The sequence below is a fragment of the Leguminivora glycinivorella genome, chromosome 26, assembly GCF_023078275.1.
Source record: "Leguminivora glycinivorella isolate SPB_JAAS2020 chromosome 26, LegGlyc_1.1, whole genome shotgun sequence".
Taxonomy (NCBI): Eukaryota; Metazoa; Arthropoda; class Insecta; order Lepidoptera; family Tortricidae; genus Leguminivora; species Leguminivora glycinivorella.
Genome location: NC_062996.1, coordinates 2293212 through 2312090, shown reverse-complemented (window position 1 = coordinate 2312090; position 18879 = coordinate 2293212). Strand labels below are relative to the sequence as shown.

Below are 18879 nucleotides of genomic sequence, written 5' to 3'. Positions count from 1 at the left end.
TATTTACAGGCGCTTTCCTCGTTCTCGTTCGTCACCGGCACTCTGAATAATATTATAATACACTAGCAGGTAAAGAACCGGGAGACAAGATATGAGTAACAATTACTTATGCGTTTTATCAATGATTCAATAACTTAAACCTACTTAAGGTCTACTTAACCTACGTAAGTACTTTCATTGCTATTTTAGTTTAATTTGACTAAAGAATACAATGTAATCGAATAAGTATGATTTATTCGTAAGCACAGACATTTCTGTTTTGTTTTATAGTTGACTGATAGAAAATGTATTAAGGCATTAAGGGCCAGTTGCATCAACCACATTTGACAGACACATCATCGTCACGCAGTAGATGTCTATGGAACTTTCCCATACAATAAAATTTAACGAACGCTTTAACGGTGACAGACGGTTTGATGCAACTGGCCCTAAGTCCGCCATTTGTACTTTCTTTTATTGTGCCATTAAGTTTATAAATAATTTAAAATAGTAAATAAATAAATATTTTTTTCTACTCCCGATTCTCCCGAATTTCGTCATTTACAGGGTCGTGCATAGATCTTTAAAAACCTACATAAAAGCCTATTCCCCAAACCCAGCCCCTACCGGCTTCCCGCGCACGCTTGCAGTAATGAAAAAACTTAAAACACATTGTTTGGCTCTGTAACCATGGCAACGCATTGTTATAACGTTACTGCGCGCGTGCGCGGGAAGCCGGCGGGGGATGGTACAGGAAACAGTGTGAATTTCAAGAAAGTCATTCTAGAAAACTATTAAAAACTAAGTGCGTGGTCGTAGAAAAAGTATTATAGGTATGCAACGGTGCTTAACTGAGTCAAAAAATACTCGTGGTGTCTTTATTAACAATTTTCGGTTACCCACGCCACTCGTCTTTTTTGACCTCTTTTAAACGCCGGTTGCATAAAATACTTTTAAATAACGTTACTTAGTTTACGAAACAAATTACCTACCGGAAAAAATCGTAAAAAATTTTTCATTGACTCAATTCATTCTTCTAAATTTTATTATCAAGTCAAGAGGTATCCCCAGATATTTTTACTACTTGTCTTGGTCGATCTGATATGCTTGATTTGATATCTATAGATCCAAATGCTGTATTTTGTGGTCAAGTTCAACCGTGGTCCGGCCTCTTGGCCCCTTTATCTAACCATCTATAACATGTTACAGTTTCGTATCAGTACAACTTTTCCTTATTATGACTTATGACTGATAGTGATTGAAAACGGAGCGTGGAAATGTTGTAAGGTAAACAAAGCATCTATTTTCCTTATAAGTAATAAGTTTTGCATGAATGGGATGACTGTTGGACTACTAAGTAGAAGACTTGCTCGGATGGGAGTTTTTTTGCTACCTATTGAATAACGATTAGGTATGATTATTTAAGTTACTCGTAATAATGTTTATATTTAAGTTTAGCTATAAATGTATATATGCCTGAAAAGGTAGTCTCAGTGTAACTGAATGTGTAATTGTATATTTTGACCTGCAATGTAACCTGATTCTTATATACAATAAAAACTTCGAAACTTTGAAACGAATACAAATGTTGCTAAGAGGTACAAAAATACTGGTAGTAGGTATTATCTCAAAACACTTTTTATTTACTTATCCAACAAATAAAATAAAATAAATGAATAAATAAATAAATAAATATTATAGGATATTCTTACACAGATTGACTAAGTCCCACGGTAAGCTCAAGAACGCTTGTGTTGTGGGTACTCAGGCAACGACATATTATATAATATACAAATACTTATATACATAGAAAACATCCATGACTCAGGAACAAATATCTGTGCTCATCACACAAATAATGCCCTTACCGGGATTCGAACCCGGGACTGCAGCTCAGCAGGCAGCGTCACTACCGACTGAGCTAGACCGGTCGTTAAATTAAATTATTTTTAAATTTAAATACCTATGTCACGAAAAAAATCAATAATGAAACGAAATATAAAAAAAAATCTTGCCAAAAGTACCCGCAATTGAACCAGGCGTGGGCCTTTTGCATCGCCAGTCGCCACATTTGATTTCAGGGCAAAGAAGGACCCTGAAGTACACCTGTCGTCCCCAGAGATAAATTAATCTGAGGTATTATCTTAATAAATACAAATTCTCTTCAAAATTTTACCGACTGCACATTCGGACACTGGCGATCAAATGTATGAAAGAGACGCGTTCCTAGCCTAGCACACATTCTAAGCTCGTGTAGGTGAACGCGTACCATGCTTGCATGAGTGAGATATGACAGGTCGACTGTTCACGTTTTTGACAGGCGGTAACTGTGAGGTAACCGAGAGGGGGTGGGCGGCGCTTACAGCGGGGAGCGGGAGTGGCCATACTGTACGATAGTACTCTTTATTATACTGTGCTGACTGTATACAATTTCAAATAAAAATGGCAATTACGCCACTTTTCCAATATGCAAATGTAAATAAAAATGCGGCTTATTTATCAAAGTAACGTTTATTTATCTACAAATGCCGCTAATATTGTTTGACATGGTAAAATCTGGTTATCAATACCGTTGAATAATTACCATAAATGCTCATTAGTAGGCAGTTCATTGCGCCAGGGAATTCCCTATACCTGGGAAGATCGATCGTATGGCGAGTCACACATATCGTATGAATCTAGGTAGGTATATCTATTTATTTATCACATTACCTTTTACAGTTTACGGTAGATTTTGCTAAGCCCTCTCTAATGGCCGATATGGTGGAAAGATTCGTTGGCTATGGATAAGGTCCTGCGTGCGTAGCCGAATGGCATTTCTCCGACGCCAAACGAAAACGAAACGCCGCGCCAGTTAGTCCGGCTCTGTCACGCCAATACGCACGAGCGATAGAGATAGATATCTACCAGCGTTTCGTTTCGTGAGCGTTTCGTGAGCGTTAGTGCCATTTGGCTACACACCCTGGTGGCTAAAATGGCAGTGTGCTTTTTTCTACTTTGAAATTTATTCTAAGCTTAATAATATATAACATCGATCGCAGACGCAGCTTGTAAAAATGTCCGACTAATTAGAAAGTCCGATTATGATGATCCGATTGAAACTAAATTGTTTGTTTGTGAATATTCGTTATACTCTTGGGTCGACTCGTTCGTTTTTCGTCACGTTCCTAAATTTGTCCTATTCTGCTTTCGTCGGCCATTCTTCATTCGTCAACTTAGTCTGCAGTCATTATCGTCTTTGACCATAGTGAGTTGTTGGCTTTTTTCTTATTTCGACTCAATCGTTTTTCGTCATTTCGTATTTGGTCATATTCTAAGTTGGTACCGACCTAAGAATACGAAAAAACACGAAAAACATAGATTTAATTTAACAGCGAACATGCCGAAAGAAGATTATGACGAGTACAGAACGAAACGAATTAAGATAAAGATGAACAACGAAATTGACCGTCGTTGAGAAAGACCATCGATGATCGTGACGAATAAAGAATGGCTGACGAAAGCAAAATCGGACAAATTTAGGAACGTGACGAAAAACGAACGTGTCGACCCAAGAGTATACCGAATATTCGGTTTTAAATTCTGTAGCTTACAAGTACACAAATAGGTACCTACTTACATTACATGTACTTGATAAATAAAAAGTGCTAAATGCGAAATAATTTTCCTTATGACTATATTTGCAAATATTTGTGGAGATGTGGGTGTTGGGTGAAGTCCCGCAAATACAAACATATACAAGGAGCCAAGTAAATAATGCACCATTTATTTTCGACAATATTATCGAATGAATATGTGGATTGTGGATGGAATGGAAGTAACGAGAGAGGAAACCCGAGGAAAACGCAGATGGAAAGTTAATGATGAGATGACGGGTCACGGGTGATAGAGATGTATGCAAGGGCGGATCAGGCTCCAGGGGGGGGGAGGGGTCACGTGGTCTATTTGTATGGCCATTATTTTATTATTTGACGACCGGTCTGGCTCAATCGGTAGTGACCCTGCCTACTACGCCGCGGTCCCGGGTTCGAATCCCGGTAAGGGCATTTATTAGTGCGATGAACACAGATATTTGTTCCTGAGTCATGGATGTTTTCTATGTATATAAATAAGTATGTATTTATCTATTTAAGTATGTATATCATAGTCGCTTAGCACCCATAGTACAAGCTTTGCTTAGTTTGGGGCTAAGTTGATCTGTGTTAAGGTGTCCCCAATATTTATTTATTTTATTTATTTATTATGGCCAAACACGACCAAAGGAGTGTTTTAATTTAAATCGACATGAGTTACGAATTTCCTTTTCGCACGCGTATCGTACGACGTTTTTCAGTAGGCCCTCTAAAGTTTCGACCTAACCAATTTGTAGTAGTAGTAGTAGTAAACACTATTGTACAGAACAAATTACATGTACAGTGAACAATTATAACGGTTATGTACAAAGGCGAGCTTATCCCTTTAAGGGATCTCTTCCAGCTAACCTTAGAATAACTGAGAGTGCACTATAGTGTGGGCAAAAAGCACCATCTGTACCTACTGAAAAACATGTTTCGAGCTTTGGGACATTCTGTAACGTGTTCTAATTACTAAAACGTGAGCGTTTGCAATACTTCCCCTTTTATAATCTAGAAGTAACTCAGGTAACTTACCTTATGCCCCTGAGCTTTGATCTATGTATCATCTGCTGTCCCAGTCGGAAAACCTTGAAATTGTTTTTTATTATATTGCCGTCTTTAGTCATGCTATGCATTTATGAGAAGTTATTGTCTTCTCTAGTTGTGACTGGCTGGGATTCCCTGTAGGTAAATCTTGAAGTACTCGAAGGCGTTACAAATTGCGATATTATTATGTCAATGACAAGACATACATACCTATAAGTAACTCCGTAAGAAAAAACGTACCTCTGAACCACCAAGAGAAATATACAGTCGTCTCGGTGGCGCTAAAATTAATGTGTGACAATATCCCTTTGGATGACAGTATGCATTATGCTTCGTCGAGAGATGGCAGTCTAGTTAAATACTTCCGTGGCTGGTCTATGCACTGTGACTGCACATTTTACTACTTACTGTTCTTTTGTAAGGTCTGTGGCCCATTTCTCAAAACTGAAAGTTACAAGTTACAAGCGGAAGTCTCTTTCCAACTTGTCATACATTAGACATTGACAACCACTTGTAAATTGTAGCTTGTAGCTTCGAGAAATGGGCCCCTGGAACCCTACCCAAACATAGTTTCAGTGACAAGAAAAGATGAAACAATGAATGCATCGACTGTGACAATATAGCTTTTCGTCATAGTAAATACATCAGATTCAAGCCAACAATTATTTATTACTATTTTTATTGAATAAATAATTTACACAATAATTTATAGGTCTAGTCTAATCATAAGTATGCTTGAGTAAGTAACTAATTCTCTGTCCCCGATTCTTTTTCATAGCAGGAGTGCAGCACACAAATGTTATCAATGTCCGGGTCTTTGTTAGAAGTCTTCGAGATGAGACTCGCTGTCAGGAGAGGAAATAAGATACTAGCATTTCTAAAAGCTGTAACCAAAGGACCGAGATATAGAGCCAGCGTCACAGGATTTACTTTAGTCGCTCTATTATATCCTGGGCGGTTGTCAGGGGTTATGGGCTCTGCCTTGCGAGGATGCGGGCTTGCAACGTGAGGGTACATTGGAGACGGATGCCTGTGTGGGTGATGTGGAAAGGGCGTTGGCGTCGGCCAGGCCCACCCAGGTTGCTGGTAAGGGAACTGATGCTGCGGGAAATTGGTGTTCCTGTCCGCCATAACATTTTCATCCGTTGCGGAGGCATTCAGTTGACACTCTATATCGCGACAGCGGATCAACCGATTTTTTTGACGAACTCTTTGCATTAAATCCATAAGAGATAGTTCCTCTTCGTCCTTGATTTCCGGGACGGCATTCAGAGTGATAAGATCAGTGATATTCGACTTTCTGCAACTATCTTTTTCGAAATAATTCTTAATGAAGTTTGTATCCTTCTGTCGATCGACTTGGTAATGGTAATGAATAATAGACGCGCTATCGGGCTCATCGCTAATCTGAAAGTCTGAATGCCTGGCAAATTCCTCGATATCAGAACTAGACATGTTCATCACGACGGGCCCTGAAGTCTGTGGCGGTTTAATGATATCGGGATCAGCTTCGACTAACGGTACTTCTTCAATTGATTCTAATTTCTGTTCAAGCTTTTCATCTTCCACATTCTTTGTTGTTACATTTACCGTAGCTGCAGATATATCTTCCGGACCTTTTTCTTCTAACATTACAAAGCCAGATTTTTTGACCATTGGTGAAGAGTACGCTTGCAATTCAGAATATGTCCGTAGTATCGCATCTACGTGTCGTCTATTTATGCCTTCATCTTTATTCGCGCCTTCATCTTTCGAAACATCGTCTTTCTTTTCTATATTTGTGTAGGTTTTTATGCCGTCGTTTCGGTTATAGTCAAACAGGAACGGTGCTGTAACTTTGCCGTTTTTCGCAATGGAGTTGATGAGTTCATATTCTATGGCAAACCATGCTTTCCATAGCTCGCCGTACCGAACTATAATAGCAAAAAGTAAACACGAATTATTGCTAATATTGTGGTAAAGAATGTTTTTTTAGCTATAATTTTAATTAGTGTTATGTAACGATCGATGGTTTAATTTCATGAGTTTCATGACAGTGAGTTAATAAATAAATAAATTTTGTAAGTTATGTTTCATTCGTTTTCCAATAAATAAATATTTAATATGAGATGCAAAGATCGTTATCAAGGTGCACTTTTCGTGGCAAATGGTACGGTTGGCAAAAAAAACAAATACAATTATACTTTAAATACATATTCACTTTGTTCTTATCTACAAAATAAATGCTTTCCTTCTTAGGATTACACCTCTACGGTACAGTCAAGTACAAAAATACGTATCGAAATAATCGTCTCATAAATATGGTACTACGCTCTTATTACACCGGACTAAGATGCTATAGGACATATTTTTGAGTAAGATGTGTAAACCCATATTTTTAGACTTGACTGTACAAAGCTTTTCCCAACCAACTATATATTTTTAAAACAAAATACGTCAAATTATGTCGTAAAAATACATTACGCGAAGTGTATAATATTATTTTAATCCAAATAATCTAATGCACTCTATATACGACTATCTAGAATTGTTATTCAAGTAGTTCAAGTCAAAAGTAATGCGCGAAGCCAAATCTGTTGAACAAACTTTAGTTATTTATTCAATGTAATTTAGAAAAGTAATTATAAATATGTATATATTTCATAATTTGTTAAGTATATGGGCCATTTTTATTTTCAAAGTTGTCCACCCCACTTTTTTTGTATTTGGAAATTTGTATGTGGTTTTCACTTAGAATCGCGAGCTCTTTCAATTCTAATAGGATAAAAAAGTGTCCCCAGATTTATTTTTCCATTCCGTTACCATTTTTTCATACATTTTGTATGGCGGTAACGGAATGGAAGGTTCGAAAAAATGTATGGAAATCTTGGGACATTTTTTTTTCTCCTATCAGGATCGAAAGAGCTTGCGATTCTGAGTATTAATCGCGTAAAAAATACCCATGTTACAAAATAAGTGGGGTGGACAACATTGAAAAAAATGGCCCATATAATGTTTTAAATACTTGTGTATTTGTTTTTTTGTCAACCATACGCTGCCACCGATACAGCACGCTGATAACGATCTTTAGAGATGATGATAAATCTATTTCATAATGCAAGTGAATGAAAATAATGAAATCATGGCCCTGGACTTAAGTTTTTGAAACCTTGCTCGTCTTATTTTCCCTGTATTCGATATTTAACAAATACACGGTGTAACATAAGGAAACTGAATAATTTTAACTGCGTATTCCTGATCATATTTCAAGACTTAAAATAGTACATTTTCGCACGTGTATCGAACGACGTTTTTCAGTACAGATGGACCTCCGAAGTCTCGACGTTCGTTCTCGCACTGGTGCGTAAAAAAACACCATCTGTACTGACAACTACATTTTTTTTGTAATAGCAACACTTTACTGTTCCTATACAAAACTGACTCAATTAATAGTTGCCACATGCAAAAATCGGTTTACATACCCGGTGGCGCCATTATTAAAGACGGTCAACTAAATGTTGGCACTAAAAAACGGCGCGAAATTTAAATTTTAAATGGAAATTAAACTTTCGCCCATAAATTTTCAATTTACAATATAAATTTTATGGATCGTCGATGACTCAGCCAACGTCAAGATTTACGAAGGCATGCGTTTTATGATTCAGACAATAATTGGCCGACTGAGCCCTACATTTTTAATTTAGCCGCCTTTTTTAGTGCCAAGATTTTGTTGACCTGATAATTTCTACTCTTTTTGCCAGGCTGTAAATGAAAATGCTGCCTGTGTGGTGACGGGTTAAGAATTTGTGAGCGTCAGAATGGCGGGTGTACATCAAGCAATCCTGGTGTGGTATACGTCAGGAGTTAGTGCTAGCAATGTGCCAAATGTGCGCCAAAATTCGAGCAATGTGCTCTTTGAACTCCAGAGATATTTAAGAAACTAATGACACCCGCCATTCTGACGTCAGGTTGGCGGGTGTACTTTCAGTTCTAGCTAATAGCTGCCTACTCAAGAGTGAAAGTACTGCCTGAGGTTAGTGCTCGCAATGTGCTTCCACATGTATGAAACACAAACTAATTCAGAGAACCGTTGAAGAGTAATATGGGATTGAATAAATATATCTATGAGTATCACTTTTTTGTGAAAAGCGCCTGCATGTTAATTCTGCATTGCAGGCAATGAACATTGCTATTTTATTTCAGCAGGCGTTATAGATATATTTATTCAATCCCATATTACTCTTCAACGGCTCTATGAATTAGTGTGTGTTTCATACATGTGGAAGCACATTGCGAGCACTAACCTTAGGCAGTACTTTCACCCTCGAGTAAGGAGCCATTAGCTAGAACTGGAAGTACACCCGCCAACCTGACGTCAGAATGGCGGGTGTCATTAATTTCTTAAATATCTCTGGAGTTCAAAGAGCACATTGCTCGAATTTTAGCGCACATTTGGCACATTGCTAGCACTAACTCCTGACGTATACCACACCAGGATTGCTTGATGTACACCCGCCATTCTGACGCTCACAAGAATTTCACCACCCCCTTTCTTCCCGTGGGTGTCGTAGAAGGCGACTATGGGATAATATGGGTTAAATTGTGGCGTCGTAGGCGAGAGGCTGGCAACCTGTCACTGCAATGCCACAGTTTCGTTTTCTTTCAACCCCTTATTTGCCAAGAGTGGCACTGAAGCTTTAGTAATTTCATGTGCTCTGCCTACCCCTTTATGGGATACAGGCGTGACTGTATGTATGTATGTAAATGAAAAATCGATTAAAATTACCGGATTTTTGCCCTGGGTTGTTTTGAACGACCAACGGCAAATCGCTGCGATGCTCGGTATACGGCTTGTTTAGGTGCCTTGGTTTCGTCCAGTCGGTCTTGCAAAATCCTCGGGTAGCTTTATGCACTGAAAATGGAAAACTTTGAGTAAGGCCTGAGCACAGTGAGCACACCTCGGACACTGGCGATCAAATATATGAAAGAGGCGCGTTCCTAGCACACAGTCTAAGGCTCCCCACAGACAGTCTTAAAAATTCATAATCTTAAAAAAAACTTGTATGCAATCTGACAGTTCAGATCTGTCAGTGTCTTGTCAGTGTCAGTTTGAACTGTCAGATTGCATACAAGTTTTTTTTAAGATTATGAATTTTTAAGACTGTCTGTGGGGAGCCTAAGCTCGTGTAGGTGAACGCGTACTATGCTTGTATGAGTGAAATAAGACAGGTCGACTATTCGCGTTTTTGACAGGCGGTAACTGTGAGGTAACCGAGAGGGTGGACGGCACTTTCAGCGGGGAGCGGGAGTGGCCATACTGTACGATAGTACTCTTTATTATACTGAGGCCTGAGTATACGCTCACATTGGGCGTGCAGCGGACCGAGGCGTGCAGCGTGTATGTGAAACCATTGAAAGTCATACTAAGTGTGTTAATTTTTTTTTTATGAATATTTTTGCTTATTAAATTGTATCTTGTTTTTTAATGCATGTTAATTATAAGATGTAGTGTTTTGAAAAGAAGTGGCCCGCCCAGTTTCTTGCCGGTCCAATAGTGGATACCCCCCTCCAACTGAGGGGGACTGAAATCTTCTCGAGGCTGAGGCGTAGGGTTAGAGCCGGCGTAGTTTTATTTGACGTTCATAAGCGCATTGTAATATGCCTACTTGGAAAATAAATATTTCATTTCATTTCATTTCATTTTAAGTGTCCTGAGTCGTCGCTGCATAGAATGTAGGCACGCTCGCCCGCCCCGCTCAACGCCCCACCGAACGCTCCGCTCTGGGCATCCACTCAGGCCTTAAACAAAGGATACTATAGACTAGACAGCCAAATAATAATACCACTACCGAACGAGATGGTCACATACAAATTACAATAAGAGTGACAGAGAGCAAAATGTTATCCTTCGCGGGCACTATGCCAAAGTGTCAAAATGTCCATGGGGACAAAATGCCCAAAGGTCAAAATGTCTATGTGGTCAATACGTCCAAGGGTCAACATGTCCAAAGGTCAAAACGTCCTAGGAGGCAATATGCCCAAAGAGACAAAATATCCTCAGGGTAAATATGTCTAAGAGTCAAAATGTCCAATGAGTGAATGTGCCCAAGTGTCAGAATGTCCAAGTCTCAAAACGTCCAAGGAATCAAAATGTCAAAAGAGTCAATATGTCCAAGGGTCATAACGTCCAAGGAATCAAAATGTCAAAAGAGTCAATATGTCCAAGGGTCATAACGTCCCAGGAATCAAAACGTCAAAATAGTCAATATGTCCAAGGGTCAAAACTTTCAATTAATCTACATGCCAAAGGAGTCAAGAAGTCTATATATGTGCAAGTTGTAATAAATGTGAACTTACAAATCCGGGAATATAGTACTTATTTCTAACTAAAAAGTTGGTCTCTTCATTATATTACATAATATGTTTAGGTATTTGGGTTTACTGAACATTCGCCAAAAAACGTTTCCCAAAGTTTCACAAACGTTTCCCAAACTATTATTCCCAAATTATCATTTCCCAAATAAACGTTTGGCAAAACAACTTACCGCAAATATAAACAAATTCCTTTATTCACATGAACATATTTACGCGAACCTCCCCCCCCCCGTTTAAGAGTTGAGCAAAGTTTAGACTTCAGAATTTTTTAACTAAGTTTTAGTTATCCACTAAATCATAAGAACATAGTTGTAGTAACATATGTAACCATTATCAATCATTTAATAGTTTAATCTTAACATCCGCCTTAAAAATATGGCGTAACCGAATATTCGGCCGAATGTTCGGTTCGGTAAGAGCTGAACCGAATGTTCGGCCGAATATTCGTATTCGGCAAAGTCCATATTCGGCCCATCTCTAGTGTAAGGTGTCCCCAATATTTATTTATTCCTATTTTTCAATATTCACTCCTTGGACGTTTTGACCCTTGGACATATTGACTCTTTGGGCATATTGACTCCTTGGACGTTTTGACCCTTGGACATATAGACTCTTCGAGCATATTGTCTTCTTGGACGTTTCGACTCTTAGACATGTTGACTCTATGGACATATTGACTATTTGGACATTTTGACATTTGGACATATTGACTCCTTGTGCATATTGACTTCCTGGACGTTTCGACCCCTAGACATGTTGACTATATTAACATATTGACTTCTTGGTCATTTTGACCCTTGGACGTATTGACTACTTGGACGTTTTGACCCTTGGACATTTTGTCTCTTTGGGCACATTGACTCCTTGGACGTTTTGACCCTTGGACATATTGACCCTTTGGACGTATTGACTCCATAGACATTTTGACCATTGGGCATTTTGTCCCCATGGACATTTTGACACTTGGGCATAGTGCCCGCGAAGGAATGTTATTTTTTGTCTTTGTCATAGTTTCACTTTTCCGCCGCTGCCACAAACGAGTTTGTGGCAAACAATAAGGACGTGACTTGTCAAGCATATTAACCGCCCAAATTACGTAGGTTGTTTATGGTAAACTGTCAGCCATTTTTAAATTCTTAAATTCGCTCCATTATTCTATATCTGTCCCTTACGGGTGTACGCTTGTGTCAAGTCTATTCGTCTGAGACTCAGGCCTTACAATTAGGTGTTTGAGCGAAAAATTTGTTTTGCCCTATGAATCCTAGTTATGATTGACTGGTACTTAGAGAATGCCTTTACCCATAGAATGACCCTGAAAATGTCACAAATATACATACTATTATTCAGATTGACGTCAATATGAGACTTTGCCATACTGTCTATCTAAATTAGGTACTAGCCTAAATTTTGAAAAACAAACCATAGACGACAAATTTCCATCAAACATGGCTAAGAACACTCCCGACTAATTCAGCTTTCAAACAAAAAAACGAATTCTACATCGGTTCCTCTGTTCGGGAGCTACGATGCCACAGACGTCAAACTAATAGCATCCCGGCGTTTTTGCGTCGCGGGTTAAAAATTACGTGGATTACAATTATTCTTAAGCGCCCTCCACACTCGCGCGCGTATCGCGCCTCAGCAGCGCGGCAGTGTGGAGGGCACTTTAAGCGCATCAGGGATGTTCGCTGAAGGGAGGGTCAATTTCTTCTATGCCACTAGCAAAAGGGCAGCAATTGCAGCGTCCCTGGTGCGCGCCAGTCCCAACATCATCCTGCAGATGATAGGGGACAGGTTGAACTCTCCGTTGTTTGCTACGCTGCTGTCTGCTACATGTGACGAAGTCAGAAAATGGGAAATGTCATAGTTCGTTATAGGTATTCTTAGGTTTACGAACTAACACAGACTTTAGCATTAAGTGGTTACATTAATAATTTTCCAGTTAATGAAAATATTACCTGCTTAATTATAACGCCAATTTAGTAGATACATCATAATATGTTAATCGTCTCTCTTGAATCTTGCCGAATATCAGTGTCAGAACAAGTCAGGCGTTTCGGGAAACCAGTGCAAGGGAGCTCAGGGCAGTTAGGTCGGACTGGGCCGGGCTTCGGGTATGGGCAGCCGTGGTACGGACACTGCAGTTTCCTCTTCTTGTGCTCCACGGGGAACGGCCACGACGGAACCGGCGTCCACGGCTCGAAATCCTTTATTCTATTCAGTTTCAACCCATAAGGCCTATCCGTCTCCCTCGTCATGCCAGGGAAAAGCATGTTTTTCGATTCCAGAAAGCCTTTTTTTACTAACTCTATTACAGACCTCAAATAACCAGTACCAGTGTCAAAAAGGTTCAGGTAAGGTATAGCTACAGGTTCATCAAAGTCAGTAGATTGACATGGGCATTTAGGCGGTGCAGGGGGGCATTTCGGTGGTGGAGGACAAGGGCACGGACATTTCGGTTCTGGAGGACACTTGGGTGGATCCGGTGGACATTTAGGTGGATCAGGTGGACATTTAGGCGGTACTTTAGGAGGTGGACATTTAGGTGGCTCTGGAGGACATTTCGGTGCCGGCGGGCATACGGGTTGTTTCTTTGGCGGCGGGCATACGGGTTGTTTCTTTGGCGGTGGACATGGGGATTTCGGTGGCGGTGGACAGGGCTTGGAGCATTCAGGCGGCGGTGGGCATTGCGGCCTGTCGCTCGGAGGACACCTTTTCTCCTCCGCATACAATACTGACATGCTTTCAAATTGTTCTTTTATTTCTCTGAGATATTGTAAGCGATTACGCGCCCGAACGCGTCTAAGGAGCTCTGAAAGTGATAAATTCAAATCTAGCTTGAGTTTATTTGCTGTATCGTCATCTTCGGTAGGTGTCGATGTCGTCTGTACGCAGCTTTGTACCATGGTTTCAGTTCCTCGGGACGGCTGCCGCGTTTTCTCCGCTTGTACAAGTGTGTCAATCGGCACCACAGCCTCATTGTTTATATTTAGCTGTTTAGGCTTTTGTACCGCCAGGGATTCAAACGTTTCGTGAGTATTTTCATGCGTTGCAGTCTCTTGATAAGGTGGATGGTCATATATCATTGTTTCCTTCAAAGGCTCATTGAATGTCGCTTTTGGCGGATTACGATTAGTTTCAGGTGCTGCTTGAGGCTGCATTTGAACAACGGAGTGGATACCCTTAACCGAATCTGTTGTGTGTTTCAACTTAGGTGGCGGTGCTCGGACTTGTTCCATTATCTTGTCATGTATTATGTTTAAGGGGGAATTATTTGCAGGTGGTTGGGGATTCATTTGTACAAGTGGCGAATTATTTACAGGTGATTGGGGATTCATGTGTACAAATAGGGAGTTATTTTCCGGTGATTGGGGATTCATTTGTACAAGTCTCTCAAACCCTTCTCGCGGTTGTGGCGTGTTGTTTGAGGTGAGGTTATTTGCAGGCGATTGAGGATTCATTTTTACAAGTCTCTCAAACCCTTCCCGCGGTTGCGGCGTGTTGTTTAAGGCGAAGTTATTTGCAGGTGAATGAGGATTCATTTGTACAAGACTCTCAAATCCTTCACGGGCTTGTGGCGTGTTTTTCGAAGCAATACGTGCACCAATTTGTTCCATAACTTTAGCATTTATAAAAACCCTTAATTCAACTTCCTTATTATTGGGATCTGGTGTGTTATGTGGTACCGTACCAGGTTTATTGCTTTTCGTTGCTTTTTGCACGTTTTGTAGTACATCCTTCAGCTGCTCCGCAACATTTGGTTTCACGATGTTATCCTGAGACATTAATTCGGGATTTGGGAGCGACTGAGAATTAAGTCTGTGAAATCTTTCATTGGGGTTTGTTGTATTATTTGGAACAGTATGTGCACCAACTTGTTTCATAACACTGGCATTTATAAAATTACTTAAATGAACAGTTTTGGGGTTTGGCTCCTGTGGACTTTGTATAATTGTCTCAGATATTTCGTATTCCGTTGGCGTGTTCTTTAGTACATCCATCATGTTATTAGCGGAATTTGGTTTTTTAACGTTTTCTTGAGGCATTGTTTGAGGATGAACTTGTACAAGTCTGTCAAGAGTTTCTTTGGGTTGTGTTATGTTTTCCGGAGTATATGATTTAACCTGTTCCATAACGTTCGAATTTATAATATGATTTTGTTCAACTTTCTGTTCTATAGTTTCTATTGCATCAGATTTTTCAGCATCTTTTGGTTTTGACAGACTTATGCGAGGCAGTGGCTTTACTACGTGTTCTTTCTCCTTTATTAATTCTTCTACCGGCATTGTTTTTTGTTCAATTTGTCTAATTGGCTTAGACCCCTGTGCTTTGTCTGTTACCGTTTTTAGTTTATGTTGATTACTTAATGGGACTTCAGCATTTGTACTATAGCATGGAAAAGTATAATCAAAATTTGTAATGTCCCTGTCCTCATATAGTAAAGTCTGAAATATTCCAGTTTCACTCATTTCAGGTTTTGGTTCTCTTTCATCTCCATAGAGTAATTCCTCGAAGGATGATGTACAAAAATCATACTGTTCCAGTTGTTCAATAGCATTCAAAGCAGAATTAACCTCATTATTCAAGTTTCCTTGAAGGGCAAAGTGACTTGGCTGAGTTTCATCAACCTTTATGTTCTCAATGGCGGAATAAATCTTACAATCATTACCGACTCTCAAATCTAGTTGGGTGAAATCCTGGCAATTGAATAGATGAAATGGTAACATATCATCATGTTCTTCAAATCCGAATTTCTGGAGGGGTTTATTAATTTTACTGCTTTTATAAAACGGATCGTAATCTACGAAATGTAAAGGTAGCATGTCATAGTGGAACGTCCTGTCAGGTGCAAAAACATTATAATTTTCATGGACATCTTCCTCTGGAACTTCAGATAAATCTTTAAAATAAAGATTGCACCAGTGTTTTTTGTCATAGTAATGTGGATTGCTTACAGTCGCCTTTTTCTGTTGAGACTCGACAGGCTTCGACGAAAGCTTTTCACTGTTATCTTCCTTTTCACAAGAGACGTTGATATTTGGACTCATAGCTTCGCTTGTGTTAATGGGTAAACCCATACGCTCCATATCTTGTAAGAGCCGCTTGTCAACTTCATCTATATCCATTGATAAATAATTTTTTGCTAGTTCATCAAAGGAATCTATCTCGTATCGGTGACGGATATTTGCGGGACGCGTGGCTGGATCAAAAATGATATCATGATTTTGACGAATAAGTTCGGGTTTCTGGAGAAGTTGGTCGTCTTTGGTCACATCACTATCATGTATGGGTGCAAATCGCCAAACGTTGTCTATTTGCAGCGAATCATCTTTTGAAAACTGGTCTTTCTTATCCGCTTTTGCTTTAGCGGCCTCATCGACAGATGCCTCATTTTGTTGTTCTGCATCATCAATAAGTAAATGTTGTGGAACTCTTTGCTGGGATGCAAGTTTTCTTTGAAGACTTTCTAATAATGTTTCAGTATGTTTATCACCATCTTTACCAGTATCCACTAGTGTGGTTTGTGCTATGTACACCATAGGTCTTAATATATTGGGGTCATCATATTGGTGAATGCCAATAGCATAATCAATCGGTTTTTGGTACTTCTTGTATATATCTACTCCATCTGGTGGCTGGCTAGAGCTCGAGTTCCTCTCAATACTGTACGACACGTTGGTATTTGCTGAAAATAGCGAAAAAAAGCCATGTTAATATCAAAATATTTCTACTAAACTCTCTATTTTACAAATTTGAGTAAAAGATAATATTTTTAATAATAAAATGATAAAGTTACACATGGACTTTTTTCGCAATTTTCATTCACATAGTTATGGACATTTATGTTTTTTATATTAAGATAAAATGTGCAAACGCGTATAATTCCTACGTGTTTGGTATACAGCGATAAAAAGTGTACAGACATAGGCTAAAAAAACGGTAACAAAAATTGAAATAAAAAAAATTACAGACTTTCCGGTCGCGAAATACTTCTAGCTTCCAGCTAAGTGCATTTTCACATTATCCGATCCGATATCGGATGTCTAAAAGATTTCAAGGGCAAAAATCAAAGATGGTGGATTAAATGTATGGGATATCGGTCCTACATTCCGATATCGGATCGGATAATGTGAAAACGCACTAAGAAGTGAGATAGGTATATTTTATTCCCCCGTTGCTCTCAACAAAGATAGTCAGATAGTCAGAGATAGTTATATTATACACGGTGTAACTTAAGGAAACCGATTAATTTTGACCACGCATTTCTGAGCCCAAAAGTAAGAAAAAATTATAATTTTCGAATGAATTAGGTATCTACATCATAATTATAATCATAATCATTTATTTCTGAGAATATGGTACAGTTTTTGATTAGTAAAATAGGTGTATCAGATATGTGAATAATTAAAAACTCTAAACTAATTAAAAAGCTAATCTGACCCACTACTTAATCTTAAGCCAATCCAATAAGGCATACATATAGGTAGGTATCAAGATTCTGTTTAGCAACTAGCATTTACTTTTTGTACAACAATAGGTACTTACCTGGTCTGCAATTCCTGCAAAGATATCTACTAGTCTAAAAGTCTATGCGACGAATTTCTGGCTACCGAATTTTGAACATCTATGGACTATATAGCCTGTGATATAGCTATTAAGTATACTTCAGGGTCAGTAGGTCTATCACTTTCCCCTCAAATCCCCTTTTTTACTTTTACAAGACAGGTGCACACGGGCAACTTTTCGATGCGATTTTTTTGTCGCATGGATGTGTTTACTTATATGAAAAGTGGCGTCCCATCGTGGGTTGCACTTTCATACTAGCCCATGGACCGATGGTGTGAGCGACAAAAAGTCGTATCGAAAAGTCGCCCGTGTGCGCACCCTCTAAAAGGTTAAATGGAAAAACTATTCCAAGCTTATACGACGTTAAAGCTAGGAACATATTACGCGGACGTGCGCCGTCGCGCGACCGCGGACGCGGATCTAGTCAATGAATATACACTTAACCGTGCAAACTATCGGTCGTCGGTCGTGGACGTGGCCTTGAGCGCACGGACGTCCGATCGAAACATGGCTCGCTGGATGTTTTGGTCAGCCGAAGCCTCGTCCCGAAGACCGTGCACACTGATCGGTCGCGGTCGCGCGACCGCGGACGTCCACGTAGTATGTTCCTAGCTTGATCAAGAGTCTAAGTAGGTTTTTATACCTAACAGATACTTACGCCTGCGGAACTTGCTAGGTCTGCAGATACCTTCACGGAAAATCCTTGGAACCATATTATTTTATCGAACTCTTTTTAATATTGGCACGTGGTTTGATGCATTGATAATTTGGAGTAATTAAATAATTATTTTATTAAAAATACAACTACTAATCAGGTATACATTTTTCTATTTGTCATTTATTTTAATTTTAAGTTTTCTTTAATAGTTCTAGAAATGTGTGGCTAGATTCTTGTGGCCAGTACGATTTGGCGAAAAAGAATGTTGGATATCGCATGGGAATCTTTAGATGAAATATTTTGAACGCATCCATAATCGCGTTTTGTTTACCATTTTTGCAAAACGAATAATTTAAATGAGATGTAACAATTATTTTATTAATAATCTTTATAAGTACATTATTGTAATACAAATGCACACATTTATTAAATAAATCTAAAGTTATACTAAAATTAAACTTAAAATAAAAATTAAACTAAATAAATCTAAAATTAAACTAAAATAAATCTAAAAACGGCCCCTGTGGCATGGTACCGAAGACAATTATTTTTACCATAAGTTTGATGTCACTTTTTATGTTTAAAATTATAATTTAAAATACGTTCGCATATTTTGGATGTAAGCAGTTGTTTAAGGGAACAAATGTACCAGAATACCGA

The 18879-nt window shown here is 39.0% G+C and overlaps 1 protein-coding gene across 2 annotated transcripts; it reads right to left on the bottom strand.

The window, feature by feature from the left end:
* Positions 1-5302: 5302 nt before the first annotated feature.
* LOC125239818 lies at positions 5303-18345 on the bottom strand. Of its 2 annotated transcripts, none has more exons than XR_007178563.1 (3): positions 12953-16524; positions 9406-9531; positions 5303-6553 (listed from the first exon to the last, which is right to left on the bottom strand). XR_007178563.1 is itself a non-coding variant. In XM_048147523.1 (3 exons), the coding sequence occupies exons 1-3, from the start codon at positions 18272-18274 to the stop codon at positions 5388-5390; spliced, it is 1347 nt and encodes a 448-aa protein (XP_048003480.1). In that variant the 5' UTR covers positions 18275-18345; the 3' UTR covers positions 5303-5387. The 2 variants fall into 2 exon arrangements, 1 of the variants encoding a protein (XP_048003480.1); XM_048147523.1 differs by lacking the exon at positions 12953-16524 and adding an exon at positions 18220-18345.
* Positions 18346-18879: the final 534 nt, after the last annotated feature.